This window comes from Diorhabda sublineata, chromosome 8, assembly GCF_026230105.1.
Source record: "Diorhabda sublineata isolate icDioSubl1.1 chromosome 8, icDioSubl1.1, whole genome shotgun sequence".
NCBI classification, from domain to species: domain Eukaryota; kingdom Metazoa; phylum Arthropoda; class Insecta; order Coleoptera; family Chrysomelidae; genus Diorhabda; species Diorhabda sublineata.
In genome coordinates, this window is record NC_079481.1 from 10,149,618 (window position 1) to 10,168,475 (window position 18,858).

The 18,858-nt window shown below is 33.6% G+C and overlaps 3 protein-coding genes across 4 annotated transcripts in view; 1 reads left to right on the plus strand and 2 right to left on the minus strand.

The window, feature by feature from the left end:
- LOC130447476 (slit homolog 1 protein-like) overlaps nucleotides 1-14,859 on the plus strand; it is a 56,106-nt gene extending 41,247 nt beyond the window's left edge. For both annotated transcript variants that reach the window (XM_056784313.1, XM_056784312.1), the window contains 3 exons: nucleotides 9,277-9,452; nucleotides 10,248-10,555; nucleotides 12,031-14,859. In XM_056784313.1, coding sequence (XP_056640291.1) covers nucleotides 9,278-9,452; nucleotides 10,248-10,555; nucleotides 12,031-13,680 — 2,133 coding nt within the window. In that variant the 5' untranslated portion in view covers nucleotide 9,277 and the 3' untranslated portion in view covers nucleotides 13,681-14,859. The remainder of the gene's footprint in view (nucleotides 1-9,276; nucleotides 9,453-10,247; nucleotides 10,556-12,030) is intronic.
- LOC130447481 (lysozyme-like) lies at nucleotides 1,944-4,854 on the minus strand. The gene is made up of 4 exons (XM_056784317.1): nucleotides 4,601-4,854; nucleotides 3,498-3,586; nucleotides 2,906-2,969; nucleotides 1,944-2,230 (listed from the first exon to the last, which is right to left on the minus strand). Exons 1-4 carry the CDS (start codon nucleotides 4,734-4,736, stop codon nucleotides 2,076-2,078), a joined length of 444 nt encoding a protein of 147 aa, XP_056640295.1. The 5' UTR covers nucleotides 4,737-4,854; the 3' UTR covers nucleotides 1,944-2,075.
- Nucleotides 14,860-15,098: 239 nt separating the features above from the next.
- On the minus strand, nucleotides 15,099-18,499 carry LOC130447917 (uncharacterized). The gene is made up of 4 exons (XM_056784974.1): nucleotides 18,160-18,499; nucleotides 17,916-18,106; nucleotides 17,684-17,863; nucleotides 15,099-17,623 (listed from the first exon to the last, which is right to left on the minus strand). Exons 1-4 carry the CDS (start codon nucleotides 18,293-18,295, stop codon nucleotides 16,580-16,582), a joined length of 1,551 nt encoding a protein of 516 aa, XP_056640952.1. The 5' UTR covers nucleotides 18,296-18,499; the 3' UTR covers nucleotides 15,099-16,579.
- Between the last annotated feature and the right edge of the window lie 359 nt (nucleotides 18,500-18,858).

Consider the following 18,858-nt stretch of genomic DNA (forward strand, 5'->3'; position numbering starts at 1 on the left):
ATACAATTAACGGTTTCTTTTGGGAAAAGACTGTCTCTAAACACAATTAACGATCTGTTTCGGGAAAAAGCAGTCTCTAAAGACAATTAACGGAATGTTTTTGAAAAAGATAGTCTTTAAAGACAATTAACAGACTGTTTTTGGAAAAGACAGTCTCTAAAGACAATTAACGGTTTGTCTCTAAACACATTGTTTTTGGAAAAGACAGTCTCTAAAGACATTTAATGATTTGTTTTTTAAGAAGACAGTCTTTAAAGACAATTAACGGTTTTTTTTTTGGAAAAAGACAGTCTCTAAAGACAATTAACGATTTGTTTTGGAAAAAAGGATACTCTTTAAAGACAAATAACTTGTTTGATTCCCATTCTTGTCAAACAGGCGCTGAAGTCAATCTGTCGCATTTCTTACAACAATCTCCAGCTGTTGATAGACATCACTCAGAACAGGCAATAGAAAAAAGACTAAAACTTCTGTACGCCCGATCTGGAAACCACAAATTTTCGCTAAACCGTTTTTTAATAACCAACAGCCTCAACGATCTTCTTCAAAGCCAAAAGCACATGACAAAAACTTAACTTGGTATCTAAATCCACACATCAATTAAGAACCAGAATGTAATTAAATGAAATTGAACGGACTAATTAAGAGATTAAGGAGTGGATAGTTTTGAAGGGGTCAAGTTTGCGCAATTGAAAGGAAGACGCATGATTGGTTGCCTACCCAATACAATATTTTCTATATTTTGCGCATCGTCATCGTTTAATTGATACTTTTTAAACAATATTATTGATCGCCTACATAAAAAATGTACATTATTTTTATTGATTTATCCATTGATTTTTTTTGAAATAATTCTCGATACGTCACTGTGTTGTAACAAGAATATCCATTGTATATTCATATATAAATATTCAAGACGTGCTCCCAACTCTTTATTAAACCATTCTTTAGGTCTACTTACTAAATCGTACGGACTTTGAATAAATTTCTTGACTGGATCTTTCATATTTTTCCTTTTTCGTCTTTACCTCATAGTTAATTACACTCTAGAGAAATATTCTCATCGGGTCGTATTGACTTCAAGTAGTCAACAAAGCACATAGGGTATTAGTCCAGTTATTTTAGCTAATAAAATTGAAATTATAGTAGCTAAGTCTACAGCTTTTTTTATTACAAGATTCATTCTTATTATAAAATGACTATACACATTACCGGTCAAAAGTTTTTGTCCACACTATAGTTTGAGTGATACACAACAAATAAAAACCCATAATTTCTTGGTTTTGCACGTTTTAAAACTTGCAAGTCTGAATTTGCGAGAACGAACACAATTTGTATAGGAACTTATGTAAAATATACAAAAAGAATGTAAATCAGAGCCACGTTCTTAAATTTCAATTAGGACTAAACTCTCTCCTCTCCCAACGAAGAAAAGACAAAAATTTTGTGAAAAACATCTTCTTTGTTTTTCAATTGGGACTAAACTAAGAGGATGGTACCAAATTTACCTCTCCCAACGGAGAAAAGACAAATTTTGTGAAAAACATCTCCTTTGTTTTTCAATGGGGACTAAACTGCAAGAATGGTACCAAATTTACCACTCCCAACGAAGAAAAGACAAAAATTTTGGGAAAAACATCTCCTTTGTTTTATAATTGGGACTAAACTACGAGGATGGTACCAAATTTACCTCTCCCAACGAAGGAAAGACAAAAAATTTTGGGAAAAACATCTCCTTTTAGCTCCATACCCAAGAAGGGGGGCTTTCACCCTCAGGGTAAAAGCAGCTTTCGGTGCAAGGTAGATTTTGAAGGTTATAAATACTAGCTTCATATCAATTTTTAAGAAAATAGACCTTGATTATCAAAATTCAGCTGGTACCTGGACTAGTGGGCAAAAACTTTTGACCATTAGTTTCTGGGGACTTGTGGCAAAAAAAGATGTAAAAAATATCTCATTTTTATTTTTACAACAGTATTGACATTTTGTAATAAATCAATTCATTAATATTTTAATACGCTAAAACTATAGTAAAATATTATATCGATATGGAAGGGGAGAATTATTGGATTCGTTCATCCAGCACTTGGAAAACACAAGTGTACTATGGTAGAGGGATATTCACGGTTATAACAACTTCTCGTCCATCCCTCCCAGTTACGAAAACCCAACAAACTTTCAATTTTCTTAGCACAAGCCGCATCTTTAGTTAACTCTTCATCGAGAAAATCTGAAATAATAAAAACAGTTTATTGGTTTAAATAATTATAACAATATTGTTACAGATTAAGTTCATTTATTACTTTTGAAATTAACATATCAAAATAATCTAAATATTGTTGAATCGAGTGGAAACGTTTTTTCCTCTTTCAATAGAGCCAGGTCCTGTTCAATCCTGTACGTTTGAACCTCTTTTTGGATCTTCCTGAGAAGCTGAACTTCAGCTTTCGTACCACCTCTTTGGTGGTCTCAGTGTGTTCGGTCTCTGAGTTTTAGCCCATTCTTTCTACGTGAGTGAAAACGTATAGTTTAAATCTTCAACTCCTCACTCAGAGTTGTTTCTCGTTTGGTGATACGATGCCGAGGGATTGGAAATGTTGGAGATACACGTCGATTCCGAGGGACTGGAGATGTTGGAGATAGACGTCGATTCCGAGGGACTGGAGATGTTGGAAATAGACGTCGATTCCGAGGAACTGGAGATGTTGGAGATATATATCGATTCCGAGGAACTGGAGATGTTGGAAAAAGACGTAGATTCCGATGGACTGAAGATAAACAACCTCATTTTCAGTATGACTAACAGTTGCCGGGTTGTGGTTATTGGACGAAGAGGTCAAGTACTTACTTCAGATTACTTTGATGTGTCTAATTTTTATAGGTTATGTATAGTTGAAACACATACCTTCGCATTTGGCATTGCATTTTCCACCGGGTTTCCCAAACGTACACCAATCCTTACTGTTGATCTAGAATTTGAAAAAAAAATATATTAAGCTGCAACTGAGAGCTGCAATCTTCCTCAGGTTTTTGATCTTCGGTATGTAAAGTATCGAGTAAAGTATTCGAATCAATTCTAAATAACCTAAAATCATAGTCGTTTTGTTTTAATTTTCATACGTCATTTTAAGATTAGTTGGACGTTTGTCAAAAACTGACTAAAACCATGTTCAAACCTTCCAAAAAGAGCCCAAAACTTCGACTAATGCCTTGTTAAACAGATTGGTAGATTCAACGCGAAAGTAGGCTCGCCGATCATCAGTCGAGAACTAAACAGAAAGTGAAAAAACGTCCAAAATATACTGAAGATCAGCGGTGTAGAAGATAAGCTGTCAATTTTACACGTATGACAAAAAATTGTCATAATGACGTGAAATTTAAACTCAAAAAGAAATTTGAAACTAAAGTTTTGATCTTGTCAGACGCACTTATTTACCAAATAAAATAAAAACAAATCCACATGTAGTATTGTTAATAATTTTTTTTAATCAACTCACTTGAAATAATCCCAAACCTTTACCTCCATTTGCTTTGATTACCTCTTTGGAAGTGTCTCTTCCGCTTTCTGCTTCAATCAAACACACCCCTACAAACGAAATTATTATTAAGATTTGATATTGACATTAAACAGATCTACTAACCCTAAATCTTCATCACCAAATTAAAAAATGCGAAAATACAAGGGTGGTTCAAATATACAACTAAATTAAGTTTGAATTTACGGAACCTTTGACTATTAAACACGCTGTTCACACTGCCATTACACCAACAGTTGGAATTACACTGTCTGGCACGCATTTCGTTAACCAATTTATCGTCTTCAGAGTCAAAACTGAGTTTACCTTCCATCTCTGAAGACGATAACTTGGTTATCGAAACGCTAATATCAGACAGTGTAATTGTGAGAGTAAAAGCGCCTGAAAAATTTAATTTCGTAACCCGGACCGCATAACCTCACCTTCCAGTGTACTTATAGCAATTAGCAGGACGAGCGTACCAGGAAATTTATCGAAATGCTTTGCTACATTCGCCGCTTCTCCATTTTGGAGTACCGAATGAACCATCAGCGTTAGTACTACTGAATCGTAAAATTTCGGCCAAAATGGTGCCAAAAATTCCGAATTTTGAACAGATATTGGAAGTCTGGACGCGATAATTGGATATTTTGGAAGGAAAGGCGCGGCTATGGAGTGGAGGGAAAAAAACGAAGGCGCGTCAGACTGTCAGACAGATCAAAACCACGTGATAGTCCCGATTCGTCCCCATGCGACTATTAATTATTTGGTCTATTGAAAAAGGCATTCGAAAGCTTACGGTAAAAGTTTGTTAATGTGACGGAAACTATCTAGAAAAATTATAAAAACAATCAGCTCTGTAATTTTATAATAAAATTTCTCGTAGCAAAATTCCGGTTTATATTTGAACAACCCTCGTATGTCAATGAAAAACATGTACTCAAAGTGGTAAAGCAGAAGATTCCCTCGAGGGAGATCGACTCCAATAAAATGAATTTTTGATTAATCCATATTTAAATTTGATCAAAACTTCTACCAGAGAGTGTTGTAATTTTTTCTGTTGTATATTGTCTACGCATACTCACAATTTCCAACAAACGTTTTCGCTATTCCAAGTCGAACTAATTCTTGTGCCAGACCGCATTTCGTAAAAACTTTAGCTTGTGCGTCGTATGCCAAATTACTAAGTAATAAAACGCCTAAAAATAGAGATAAAAACATGTCGTAGATAAACTATATCACATTCGAAGTCATCGAAAGAAACTGTATAAAATGCAAGTGAATGTCAATTTGGAAATTCATAACCTTGACATTACCGAACTCGATGTTATGAATATATACATTATTTTTCCTAGTAATATTTTTTTTTATTTCAATATCACAAAAATAAATATTTAATTGTATGATTACAAAACGAGATGTTGTCTTCAATTTTAACACGCAGTATCGGATCTAGGAGAATTCGACGTACTTAAGCTAGAAATTTTTATAATTCAATCAAACTGATTTTGTGTGGCTCAGCTTCCTCTGCAAAGTCGAAATTATTCGCGTGCTCGCTAAAATACGTGTAGAAAACTTGATAATAAGTTCAGTAAATGAAGTAAAAACTAGTACTAAAAGGTGAAGTAGGTAGATTAATGAAATGTGGACTATAAGGTGAAGAAGATAGATGGGTAAAACAGTGCTAAAAGATGAAGAAAATAGATGTGTAAAACGAGTACTAAAAGGTGAAGTAGATGGGTAAAACGAGTACTAAAAGATGGAGTAGATAGATGGGTATAACAAGTACCAAAAGATGAAGTTAGATGGATGGATGAAACATGGACTAAAAGGTGAAGAAGAGAGATGGGTAAAACGAGTACTAAAAGGTGAAGTAGATGGTAAATAAAGTACTAAAAGGTGAAGTAGATAGATGGGTGGAATGAGTATTTAAAGGTGAAGTAAACAAATAGATTAAATGAACACTATAAGGTGAAAAGGATAGATGGGTAGAACAAGTATTAAAAGGTGAAGTAAATAAATGGGTTAAATGAACACTTTAAGGTGAAAAAGATAGATGGGTGAAACGATTATTGAAAGATGAGTAAATCAAGTACTAAAAGGTAAAGTAGATGGTTTATTGAGTACTAAAAGGTGAAGTAGATGGTAAATAGAGTACTAAAAGGTGAAATAGATGGTAAATCAAGTACTAAAAGGTGAGGTAGATAGATGGGTGGAACGAGTATTAAAAGGTGAAGAAAATGAGAAGATATTTGAGAGCGGTGGAAGTGAGGGCTTGGTGACACGAGATAAATAAGAAAAAAATGGAAACAAAGATTGAAAGATCTCGAAGCCGAGATATATATACATATATATATATATATATATATATATATATATATATATATATATATATATATATATATATATATATATAATGAAAATAATTTACGTAATAGAAATGGTGTTAAAGGAAGTGACGATTTCCATCCACTTTATTTATTCTTGGGAGGTTACTCTTCGAATACCGTACAGAATTGAATACGAGACATAAAAGGAACTGGGTTTTTGTTAGGAAGCAGTGGCGACTCTGTAAATTCATTAGATAATATAAAAATATTATTTAATTTTGTATCAAAATAAAGTTAAAGATTAGCTTGCAGAAAATATACAAAACATCAAGTCGTGGATACAAAAGCAGCTTTCCAATAGTATATAAAAGTAAACAAAGATAAAAAATATTAGAGAGTGAAAGACAAACAGTTGTAGAGAAAGATAGATATACAGAAAACTCATTTTCCAATATGACTGACTAATTTTTCCAAAAGAACTTCATAATTTATGATTATTTCTTCATATTAACCACTGACAATTTACTAAAAGTTATTTTGATGTCGTTAGAAAGTCTATCAAAAACGTCATCCTCCCATTAAGTTTCAATTTTGACGTCATACACCCATAAACAATATTATCCATGCTTACTAATTTGATCTAATACCTTAAATGTATATTTTTTTTTGAAAATAATCGTTTTTTTTTTGGTAACGTCACTGGGCTCATTGAGTTGCAGTTTTTATATGCCGTTTGAACCAGTCTGCATTGCCGAGACATTGACAGACATTATAAATTGTGATCATGTGCTAAAGCAGAGCTCACTAACTTAAAAAAAAGACAACTCATACTCGTACTTCTGTTGAAAAGTATCTGATGATGGAACTGTTTCAGTACGCATACTTACCTTCATTTAAATGGAACGTAGCTAATACTCCTCGATCGTGACTCGTAGTGAAAAAAAAACCCTTTTCGAGACGTATCAGGATCGTAGCTACTATGATTGGGGTGTAGAAACATTAAAAATTTCCTCATTTACATATTATGATGTATTATATTGAAGATTTTTCGAAATATACTAAAAATTTTGTATCCACTGACTTGTTTCGACGTTGTTGCGTCTCATCAGAATTGCGTAACAACCTCTTGTTCGAAGTCTCTAATCCGAACTGAAATTCGAAATAATAGCTCTAAATAGATATTCTATTTTTTAATGCCTGAGCATGCCTCGTATATCATTCAATTCGTCGTGTACGACTGACTAATCATTCGTACTTGGAAGTGAAGATGTCGCCGTAAGACGTCTACTGAGGAATGTTTAACTACATGAATCAAATAGCAGCGCCGGCTGGCTGTGTCTACAGTACAGAGACACCGAACGGGAGGTTATTGCACCACTCTGATGAGACCTAATAACGTCGAAACTAGTCAATAGCTACGATCCTCTCCTTGTAATTGTGAACCATTAGGGATATACCAATTTCGGAAGATTGTCGATAACATCATGTTCTTCTAAAGGGATGTAATTCAATATTCTTGGTGGTATTAACCCGAAAAGTAATTGTTTTTTTTTCTATAAGGAACGGCAAACATACATTTCGAATCATTAAATTAGAAATAATAGGTTTTAATAGATATTATGTTTAATATATGTTTACATAAACGTGATTGTTGTGGGATTGTAGCAAATGAAACACCAAAATATTTTTTTATACAACGACAACGATTTTTGTTGCTATGCTAATGTCAGTTTACTTTAAATCGTCACAAATGACGTTGAATTTACATAGGTTATATGTAAGGTTATTAATTTGGCATTTAGGATATATCAAAGATGTGATGTGAAAATGGGACACTGCTTTCTGAGTTCTATGTCTAATTTGTCCCACAATTCAATGGGGTTCAGATCAGGTGACTACGACGATCAAATAATTGCTTTCAGTACATTATTTCTTTCAAATACTCTTGGTATGCCGATGAAGCGTTGTCCAGAACAGGTTTATACAATGGCACCTTTCCCAAAAGGCATCTTCTTTCAATCTGCTTTTAGTGTAGAAGTACTCAGAGGTAGATTCATTGATATGAGCTGCCATCTATTTTTTTATCAATACAATACGTTTATCCTCAAATTCGTTAACGAATTTAACAAAAAGACATCTTTGTGCAAAAAATATGAATCCCAGTACTGCTGGGACTAAACTATAATAATAAACGGCGAAGAAACAATTCCCAGGTGAAGTATAAAGTAAAAAAATAACGGACACCGTATTATGAATGGATTACGGGGTGGGCGAAAACGTATACAAGGTGTTTTAAAGTTTAGAATCGACATGTTTGAATCCACATTCCATAACTCGTAACTGGCAACGATGTCTTTACCTTTCACGGTACCATTTTATCAATCAACAATAAATCTTCGAAAGATACATAAAAACCTTAGGTATAATCAACAAAATCAGTAATAAAAAATCTGAAAGGGAACATTATAACCATTTGAGATGTCGATTTCAGTAGATAAGCTTTCGCAGATGCAACGACGCTCGTTTAATAATTTACGGAACGTTTATAGGCATGCGGTTTTGATTCAACGAATAACTTCGTGTCTTTTAGCCTCTCTCTGAAAACAGAAATAAGTTTCAATGGCGCGCTCCTAATAAGGTACTACCTAAGTACGACCAATGAATTTATTAATGCGTTGATCGAAGGTGATTGATATTCAAACGACTAGGGAGAGAATTACACTCGTATTGTCAGTAGTTTCACCACACTTTTATTCAAATTACTATGTTTGTGTCTTTAGATGAAATTTTACAATTACAATTTTTTCGCTCGAAATTTCGGCCACTTTCTCGATATAATAGTCCCAAAATTCCCTGGCTTGTCCTAGAGATGGCGATCACTATAAAAATATATTTATTTCCAAAATTTTGATGTTTTATTTATTGGACCAGGTACTTCTGATATAATCCTCGTATATGAAATAGAAATGCGTTAACCGTCGTGTGGTTAGGTCGTCATCTAGTCAATTAGTCGCTTCATAACCAAACCTTTGGACCACAGAGTCCCGAGGTGGACCAGGTTAATCTCCAGAGATCCGGGGAAGTAAATTAACTTCAATAACTAGATGATTTATGAACGGGGCATTAAATCTCATGGTTGGTAGATCAAATAACATTAAAAACGTATATGGTTTATATATATATATAGAGAGAGAGAGAAATCTCATTCTTTTTTACAAATATTCCTACTCTGTCTACGAAAAATCACCTAAAATTCAATTCAAAACTTTGTTTTTTTCGCCAAAAAATGAAATTTACAAGTTTTGTCGCCAAATATTACTTATCAAGAGCTTCGTTTATGAAATTATCAAGTTGATAAACGCCTAAAATTCTAAATAATTCTGTATTAGATGAATATCGCGTTATTCTAATGAATCTAGATTTGATTGCAGTATGTGGTGGTTAATCTTATCACTAATATGGTGGTGCGGCTCATCAGCCATTCCATCAACAGGACCGGACTTGTGGAAATGTCCAGAAATTGATTCTCAACCTTTTGTTGAATGCAGTTGTGATATGCCGCACACGCTCAGATGTACAGGAGATAAATCGTCTATGAAAATTATAGGTAAGATCAAATACATTTCGTAGAATACAATAAAAAAGATTTAAACTTGGGGTCAAACGCGTCAAGTTTTGGAAGAGACTCACGAAAATGCCAGTAGAGATTCTCGCAATGCTTCAAGAATCCTTTGGATAACTACCTGACAAAATATGTGACTCCCATCCGTCCTACGGCCGCAACGCTAGACTTTTTTGCCTCTTCGGCTCAATATAACTCTGAAAGGTCAACATTGAGAAACCCTACACAATATTAGAGCCTTTACGACGAGATCGCTGATGGACATCGTCGCTGAAACCTTCTAAGAAGCCCATGTCACAAAGAAACCTCGTTGACACAAGTATATTGATGCAGGAGGATCGTAGTTTGAAGGCCTTCCTCACAAACGACTACCAGACAGGCGTCACTTTCCAGACACTTGTTTGTCTCCTCGGCTCAATATATCTCAGAAAAGTCAATATTTAGAGACCCTGGACAACATTAGAACCGTTACGACGAGGTTGCTGAAGGATATAATCGCCGAAACCTCCCAGAAAGTTCCAAGTGTATGATGAAGAAGTATTTAATCAGAATAAACTATTTATATTGCAAACCAATTGGTTGTGACATATCAAAGAAAAAGTTGACTCGATTTTTCAATACCAGCGAGCTTTTAATCAGCATTAAACAGTCGGGTCACCTACCTGACACGAAAGGCGCTTATATTTTTGATTCCTACAAACGAATTACGGTTTTTTCACTATAAACAGTATATTCACCTTATAATAATATTTATTATTTATATAATTATAATTTTTGTAGGTGAAACGTTACGTGCAAAATCTTCTTTTTCGGTTTCGTTACTAGATTGTACGATACAAAATTTGACGTCGATATCTGAACCGATTTTAGAAGAAGTTTCTTTGCACGGACTCGTGATATCTTCAGGAGAACTTAAGAATATAGTCGAAAACGCCTTCGATAAACTCGCTTCGCCTTTACAAGCCTTAGGATTACCAAATAACCAACTGGAAACGGTACCGATTTCGGCTTTAAGGTCTCTACCTGAATTAGATAGATTGGACATTTCAGGAAATAGATTACGAAATTTGGATCGTAAATCTTTCGAGGTAAATAATCCCTTTTTTTAATATATACTTTGTTTTCAAATTCAAAGCGTACATTTATTTGATTGAAATTTAATCCTTCAACTTTTTAACGTACTATAATAATGTATACAGGATGTCTTAATATCGTAGATTTTCTTATAAGTGTGTTTTTATTATATTTAATATCAAAATTTTTAATCATTACATTAGTAGAGAGAAAATCCATCTGGGAATACCACTTTTCGTACCTAATCCACAAAAAATTGACTTATGTGGAAACTGTTTACAACTCAAATAGGGAGGTTTGAAGATTAGCTCCCCAAAACTCGTTCTAATCAATTCTTCAGCTCTTATTTTTAAACTTGGAGCTCTTAAAAATTAATTAGAATCTGAATAGAACTTCCTCATCTTTGGTTTGAATATTATCTCCCCAAAACTCGTTCTAATTAATTCTTTAGCTCTTATTTTTATCCTGGGAGCTCTTAAAGATTAATTAGAATCTGAACCGAGCTTCCTCATCTTTGGTTTGAAGATTAGCTCCCCAAAACTCGTTCTAATCAATTCTTTAGCTCTTATTTTTATCCTGGGAGCTCTTAAAGATTAATTAGAATCTGAATCAAGCTTCCTCATTCTTGGTTTAAAGATTAGCTCCCCAAAACTTGTTCTTATCAATTCTTCAGCTCTTATTTTCATCATGGAAGCTCTTGAAGATCAATTAGAATCTGAACCGAGCTTCCTCATGTTTGGTTTGAAGATGACTTCTTTACGACAACGCTCGACCCAACGTCCTTCGTCAAAAACAGGAGCTTCTCAATAACTTTGGAGGGATTTTTGAGCTCCATACCTCGTACAGCGATTATCACTTCGTATCCTAGCTGACAAAAGCTTCTCCATCGAAAACAACCATTCGCTGAATTTTAACGTGGTCATACAGACACACGATGATGGTGAACTTTCTGGTCGTCCAATTGATGTGATTACTCCAGAAAACATCAAAAAAGTCCACAAAGTCCTGGGAAGGTTCTGGCTTCAGTATTTGGGATGCGCAAGGAATATTGTGCAGCCCCTATCTCCAAAAGGGAAAGACAATCAATAACGAAGACTACATGAAGTTGTTGGATAGTTTGAATGCAAAAATCAAGGAAAAATGGCGAAGTAACGACCAGTTTCACCAAGACAATGCAATGATTCACAAGTCGATGGCAACGATGGTTAAATTGAACGAATTGCTTCCTTATCCACCATATAGTCCAGATCTGGCCCCCAGTGGCTACTGATGTCAAAAAAATGCTCAAATGAAATCTTGTTAAACTTGAATGAAAGGTTTTGTTTTAAGAATGATTTAAATCGACGATTATGTCATATTTTCTGCTCGGAACACCCTGTATACATTATCAATGATCCATTTATAGAAGATTTTTCGAGAAAAGTCAATTTTTGATTTATAAAATGAAAATTTTTGGTCGCAAATTTCGTATAATCAATATCTGTTGCAGGGTTTGCGAAATTTGTCGTTCATAGATATCAGCGATAATTTAATATCGAAAATAACACCCGACGCGTTCGATAATTTACCGCAACTCAAAATCCTCCGCCTTCGAGGTAATCAATTGACAATATCGGCAATATCAAAATTGAATCGTCTATCGACTTTAGAAGAACTAGATCTGTCGGAAAATATGTTGATAGGGCCGATTGGACCTTCGACTTGTACCAAAATGTCTTCTTTAAAAGACCTTCAACTTTCCCACAACACTTTAAGCAGCATCAAAATGGGATCTTTACAAGGTTTAACCGCGCTCACGTCTCTAAGGCTACAACACAATCAAATCGACGTCATTGAAGACCACGCTTTCAGTCATCTAAGTTCTTTATTAACTCTAGAACTAGCTCACAACAGAATCGTAGCGGTTTCCGGCGCCTCTTTGGCGCATCTACAAAAATTAACGTACCTCGACATGCGACATAACTTCTTAAGAGCTCTAACCGCCGATCTAATCCAACCGCTACGTAATTTGAGGTCTCTAAAATTAGACGAAAACGATATATCGATAGTAGCCAGCGACGCTTTCAAACCCACAACTTCACTAGAACATTTCACCCTATCGGAAAACCCATTAAACTGCGATTGCAGCTTAAGCGAATTCGCCACGTGGTTGAACAATTCCACTTTGAATCAACAAGATAAATCAACAGCGGTATGCACGACCCCTCCCCATCTAGAAAACGGTTTATTAATAGAAATGCCGACGTACAACCTCATCTGCGGCGACGAAGACGACACCGTCATGACCCCCATATCGTCTCCCTTCAAAGCTCGAATCAACCTCGAAGATTTCACCTACGACGGCACCGACGTCAAACTATCCTGGAACGTCCAAGACGAATTTTCTTCGTATACCTGCGACGCTATATTCGTATACGAAGAAGAAGGTCCCAACGAAGTTTTAATCGAATCGAATCCTATCAAATGTAATTCGTCGGATTTATCGGATCCGAAAATATTAAACGTAACGCTCCCCAAAACTATACAACTACGACGCGGTAACAGCTACAGATATTGCATCGTTTTATTGGAAACCGTTCAAACCGACGACGTTTCGTTAATACTCGGCTGTTCGGATATAATACCGCTAGTTATTAACGCGAAATTACCGGCAAATGCGAAAATACCGCGGGTCGTTTCGGTTTTAGCGAATTTGACGTCGGACGGCGAGCTATCGATCGGAATCGACGTTTACCCCGGGGTAAATTGCGAATTGAACGTGGCTGTATTAGAACAGAGCACGCTGTTGTCGCAAAAAATAATCGAGTGTTCGAATCCGAAGTATAATTTCTTCGGATTAAACGGAGGACCTTATAGAGTGTGCGCGAACGTTGTAACTTCTAGTCCAGCTATCGACGTTAATAAATCTAGGTGCGTAACTGTGTTTAAATCAGTCGCGACGGGGTTTACTAATCTCGACGTGGCTTTCGTATCAGTGTTCTTGGTTTTGTGTATTATGGTTATTATTTTGGTTTGGGGCGTCAAGAAGGTTTTAGTGAAACCTAAAACGCGAACTCATCAGTGCTTTTTACCGCCCGAATGCGATAAAGACGTTCAGCATAATAGATACGTTAAATTACAAGCTACGACGAAATTGTGAATTTTTTTGAAGTTAGGTTCTAGTTACGGTGTGCCATAATTGTGTATAATCTTTTCCGCCGATTTCGATACATGTTATTTTTTAATCGCCCTCGTAATATACACGAATTGTTTTGGTTGAGATCGAATTTTGTTTAGTAGTATCGGGATGTTTTTCTATGCATTATATTCCAAAATTTATTCCATAATATCGTAATTTGACTATTTTTAAACATTTTTTTATACTAACCCTGTATAATATACAAATCTCCACCCATTTTCGCTTCTACTGGAATTAATTTATACCGCAACAACACCCAATTACATTATCTTGTCCCTATATTATATATTATTGGTTTATACCCGGCTCGAAGGACCAAATATTGTAGTTATGGATGTTGGTATTGGGGTAGTAAACAGTCTGTTCAGTTTGAACGGCACCAAGGTTTCCAGAAATTCCAAATAATTATGATTTCTTCGGATTAAAAAGGGGGAACTTAGCTCCAAAGCTTACTGGTAGCTCATAATTACATTATCTGGTCCTTCGAGCCTCTTATTGGTTCATACCCGACTTGAAGTACCAGATATCTCAATTATGGAAGATTAGATCTCATCATATTGGACGGAGGTTTCTAAAGAACATTATTTTTTACTCAATTCTTCATAAAACTACTATTTCATTCAATCAATTACATTTTCTAGTCCTTGGAGCCTCCATAACTTCAGTGACTTGACTATTTTTAAACATTTTTTCGTACTAACCCTGCATAATAAACAGTACTTTAAAAATTTGAATGTTTCTCATTATTTTTACTCAATTCTATATAAAACTACTGATATATTCAATCATTTACATTTTCTGGTCCTTCGAGCCTTCATAACTTCAATGACTTAACTATTTTTAAAAATTTGCTTGTTGCTCTCTCTCAACGCTACTTGTTTTCCATCAAAAAATCAAGAGTAACTAACATTTAAACTAAGTATGTATTTATTAGTGTATATTTTTTTATTGTATATATTCGTTACATTAACTTCAATTATATGATTTAATGAAAGATTATAATAATTTTAATTGGACTGATTCATCAGATGTATATAAATCATTTTTATTTTGTCAATTATACATTTATTACTAATGCTTGTTGTATTTTTGTTAAATAGTAGCACTAGTGTGCCTGTGAAAAATAAAAGTACCTGCTTATTATTGAGTTTTACTGGTGACTCCCCGTTTATATAAATCATCATATATATATATATATATATATATATAATATAAATGCATTAGAATTGCTTTTGTGGAAAACATGAGCTGTTTAACATTAATTTACTTCTATAGGGTTATTCATAAAGTTTAAACGTTAATTAATTCATACAGGGTTACTCACAAAATTTGAACATTGATTCACTTGTGCAGGGTTATTCATAAACTTGAAACATAAATTTATTTGAATAGGTTTATTCACAAAATTAAAATATTAATTTATTCGTACTGGGTTATTCACAAAGTTTAAACATTAATTTATTCGTAAAGGGTTATTCACAAAGTTTAAACATTAATTTATTCGTAAAGGGTTATTCCAATAGTTTGAATACTAATTTATTCGTACAGGGTTATTCACAAAGTTTAAGCATTATTTGACTTGTAAAGGGTTATTCACAAAGTTTATACATTAATTTATTCGTACAGGGTTATTCACAAAGTTTAAGCATCATTTGACTTGTAAAGGGTTATTCACAAAGTTTATACATTAATTTATTCGTACAGGGTTATTCACAAAGTTTAAACATTAATTTATTCGTACAGGGTTATTCACAAAGTTTAAACATTAATTTATTCGTACTGGGTTATTCACAAAGTTTAAACATTATTTGACTTGTAAAAGGTTATTCAAAAAGTTTATACATTAATTTATTCGTACAGGGTTATTCACAAAGTTTAAACATTAATTTATTCGTACTGGGTTAATCACAAACTTCAAACATTATTTGACTTGTACAGAGTTATTCGCAAAGTTTAAGCATTATTTGACTTTACAGAGTTATTCACAAATTATAAGCAGTATTTTTCTTCTACAGGGTAATTCATAAAGTCTAATATAATAAGAATTTGATAATTTTTTTTCAATTACCTTCCAATTGTTTTATTTATCAATAATACAAACATCAGGTAAAAATGAACACACTATATGTCCATATCGTCGTGTTTAGGAATAGAGGTAAGGAAATAAGGTGATTTTTCGAAAATAAGTCAGTTAAGTTGTAAAATTTATTTTGAAAATAAATAATGTAAAAAGTAACTGTATCGGCAACAGTAATAATGAGAAAATGTGAAATATAGTGTTGTATAATTAAAAAAAATAAAGTCATAGATTTTTTTGTTACGTTTATATATGAAACAATTTTCAAAAATAAAGCAAATTTCATTCCACCTACTTTAAAGTTTAAAATTTCTTCTAATATTGTTAATTTAAAAAGCCAAAGGAGAAACTGGATTATTGTGAAAAGAAAATATCGTCAACAAAACATTCAGTTTAAAAAATATTTAACTGTAAAAACCCAATTTTTCAATATTCCACGTCATAATAAGTAACTTGAATGTACGTAATTTGGGAAATAATTTTTTTTTTTTCGAAAAAATTGAAGCTAAAATCAGATCAACCGAAACTGGAAAAGAATCGTCAAAGTGAGGTTAAGACGTTTTTCTTTGCTAACAAGGGTGTTATTTGCACGGTTAAACATTTTTACCCTACAAAAACTAACAAACACCCTTGAATACACACTTTTTCGTCAAATGGGATCAAATAAGTATAAATAGAATCGTCTAATTTTCCGAATCACACTAAATACGTATAATCAAATCGAAAGCAGTTGAAATACTCAAAAAATGAATCTCAAATTTTTTGAAAAAAAAAACGAATTTTTCATATATAAGTCGGCGATCCCTCCAAATTAGTTCCGCAAGCCTCGCACTGTTGCATATTCTTCGAATTAACTAAAGTACATTTACTGCATTCAGCTCCTCCGACTTCGATTGGAGTTTCGTCCTTAACGTTTTTACTTTTCCCGCACATTTCGCAAATACATTTCGCCGATTCGTTCAAGAAAGTACAAGCTTTACAAGTCCATTTTTCCTTTACTTCGGCTACAACTTTCGATATAATCTTCTTCTTCATACTTTTCTCATCTTTCGGTTTCTTTTCGACCGGTTTTTCTTTGGGGGGAAGCTTCGCGGCCTCGTTAACCTTCTGACATTTCTTGGGTACATCGCTCACCCTCAAAGGTCTATCGTAGATGCTCAAATTATTTACAACCTCATCGAGATTAGTCTGCTTCACTTTTTTAATTTCCTTTTGTTGTTTACTAATAACTGGACTCAATAAATCCCCTCGTTCTCCTAAATCTTTATTATAACCTTGGCTTTCGAGATTCTTGTATACGTAATCCCATTCCTCCAACCGGGAATCTTTTTGTTCGGTTGTTGTTTCGTATTCGGTTTCGACTAATTTCTTAGCGGTTCTAGTTCTGGTATCCACTACATCATATGAAGAATTCGAGTTTGATTCAACTGGTATTAATGCTACATCTCCTGAATAAACGTTATTTACAGGAACGGGGACGTTGTATAAATAATCGTTATTAATACAATTATATGGAACTGTGTATATAGGATAACCCCCGTTTACCATATAATCTTGTTGTAGAGGAAGTCCTACGTGATGATGTGTACTAACTGGGGGGAAAGAATGATTCATGGGGACCATTGGAGAAATTAAAGGTGCTGGAATACTTTGACATCGAACCGATTGATAAACGTTGTGTTCTTGATACTGTCGTTGATGATGTCTACATTTTAGTGCGTTAGCACATTGTTCTGGGCTACAAATATGATTTTTTCGAAATTCTAAAACTTCTAACCACGATATTTTAAATGTTCTACACACTTCGTCCCATATCGCTTTTGATATCTGTAACATAAATAAAATAACGATAAAAATGATATAAAAAAAAACATCTAAAAGACTTACCTGACATTCTACATAAGCTATTATACAATCCATTGATATAGCGGATACTCTATCAGGACAAACAGGAGCGTCGAGGATTAATAAACCTTCCCCGCAAGATTTGTAACCCATAGCTTCAAACATTTTTTCTGCACCAACCAAATTAGCTTCTACTTGATGTTTATAAAAACCGGAATAAGTCTAAAGAAATTTTTATTAAAAACAAATAATATACAACGAAATATCTACTTACTTTCAATTGCCGATACTCTTTTCTCCATGGTTGTGCTAATAAATTACCAGCGTACATTTGTATAGCGTTAAAACCCATTGCTGCTTTATAATCTTTTTTATAAGCTGCCGAAAGTTCAAATACCTCACTAGTTTCGTGAAAACTGAATTTATTGTAATGCTCAGAAATACACAAAAAATCGTGAATGTATTCTAAAATAAATAAACAAACAATTAAAGATACAAAACAAAAACGTTAAACTAACCTTCTAATTTGTTTCTTTGATATATTTTTTCATTGCTTTCCTCTAATTCAAGAAAACTCAAATGGCACCTTCCTATTTTTTGCCATAAATCTCTAAAACTGTTTTCTGGTAAACAGCAATTCTCCATTTTTACCATAGTATCGCGACAAAAGACGTTAAATTAAATCGTATTTACCACTACAGCGTTGAAATAGTTCTAATTCCTTATAAAAAATTCAACACAAATAATTGTCAACTAACTAAATTTATATATTTTCATTGGAATCGTCTAGATACTGAAATAGAAACGTTCATTTTCTTTTTGACGTTTATGACAGTTTAACCTTAAAACCAAAACATCAAATTGTCAACACAAATCAAAATTACCAAGATCACTTTGAAACAAGGACGATCTACTTAACCAAATCTATTGAATTATATTCTGACATAATAATGAATAATATTTTCTTTTCAATTTTATACGGTGAATAAAATCTTAATAGCTTCTCAAGTGTGAAAAAAAATGAGTACAACATGAGAAACGAACACAAAAAATATGAGTGGAACAATATATATATAGAAAAGTCGAAACGTCGAAATTTATCTTTCTTTTAAAAACTATCAAAAAAACTAATTTTAAAACAGAAGAGACCTACCTAAAATCAAGAACATTTAGATGCATTAATATATATATATATATATTATATATATATATATATA

Coding starts and splice junctions, on each gene's coding strand:
- LOC130447481 (XM_056784317.1), bottom strand. CDS start 4,736: ATGTTTTTATCTCTATTTTTAGGCGTTTTATTACTTAGTAATTTGGCA. Junction 2,970..3,497: donor AAGGTTTGGGATTATTTCAA/GTGAGTTGATTA, acceptor TTCAAATTCTAG/ATCAACAGTAAGGATTGGTG. Junction 2,231..2,905: donor ATGCAATGCCAAATGCGAAG/GTATGTGTTTCA, acceptor TTATTATTTCAG/ATTTTCTCGATGAAGAGTTA.
- LOC130447917 (XM_056784974.1), bottom strand. CDS start 18,295: ATGGTAAAAATGGAGAATTGCTGTTTACCAGAAAACAGTTTTAGAGAT. Junction 17,864..17,915: donor AAGAGTATCGGCAATTGAAA/GTAAGTAGATAT, acceptor AAATTTCTTTAG/ACTTATTCCGGTTTTTATAA. Junction 17,624..17,683: donor TAGCTTATGTAGAATGTCAG/GTAAGTCTTTTA, acceptor TTTATGTTACAG/ATATCAAAAGCGATATGGGA.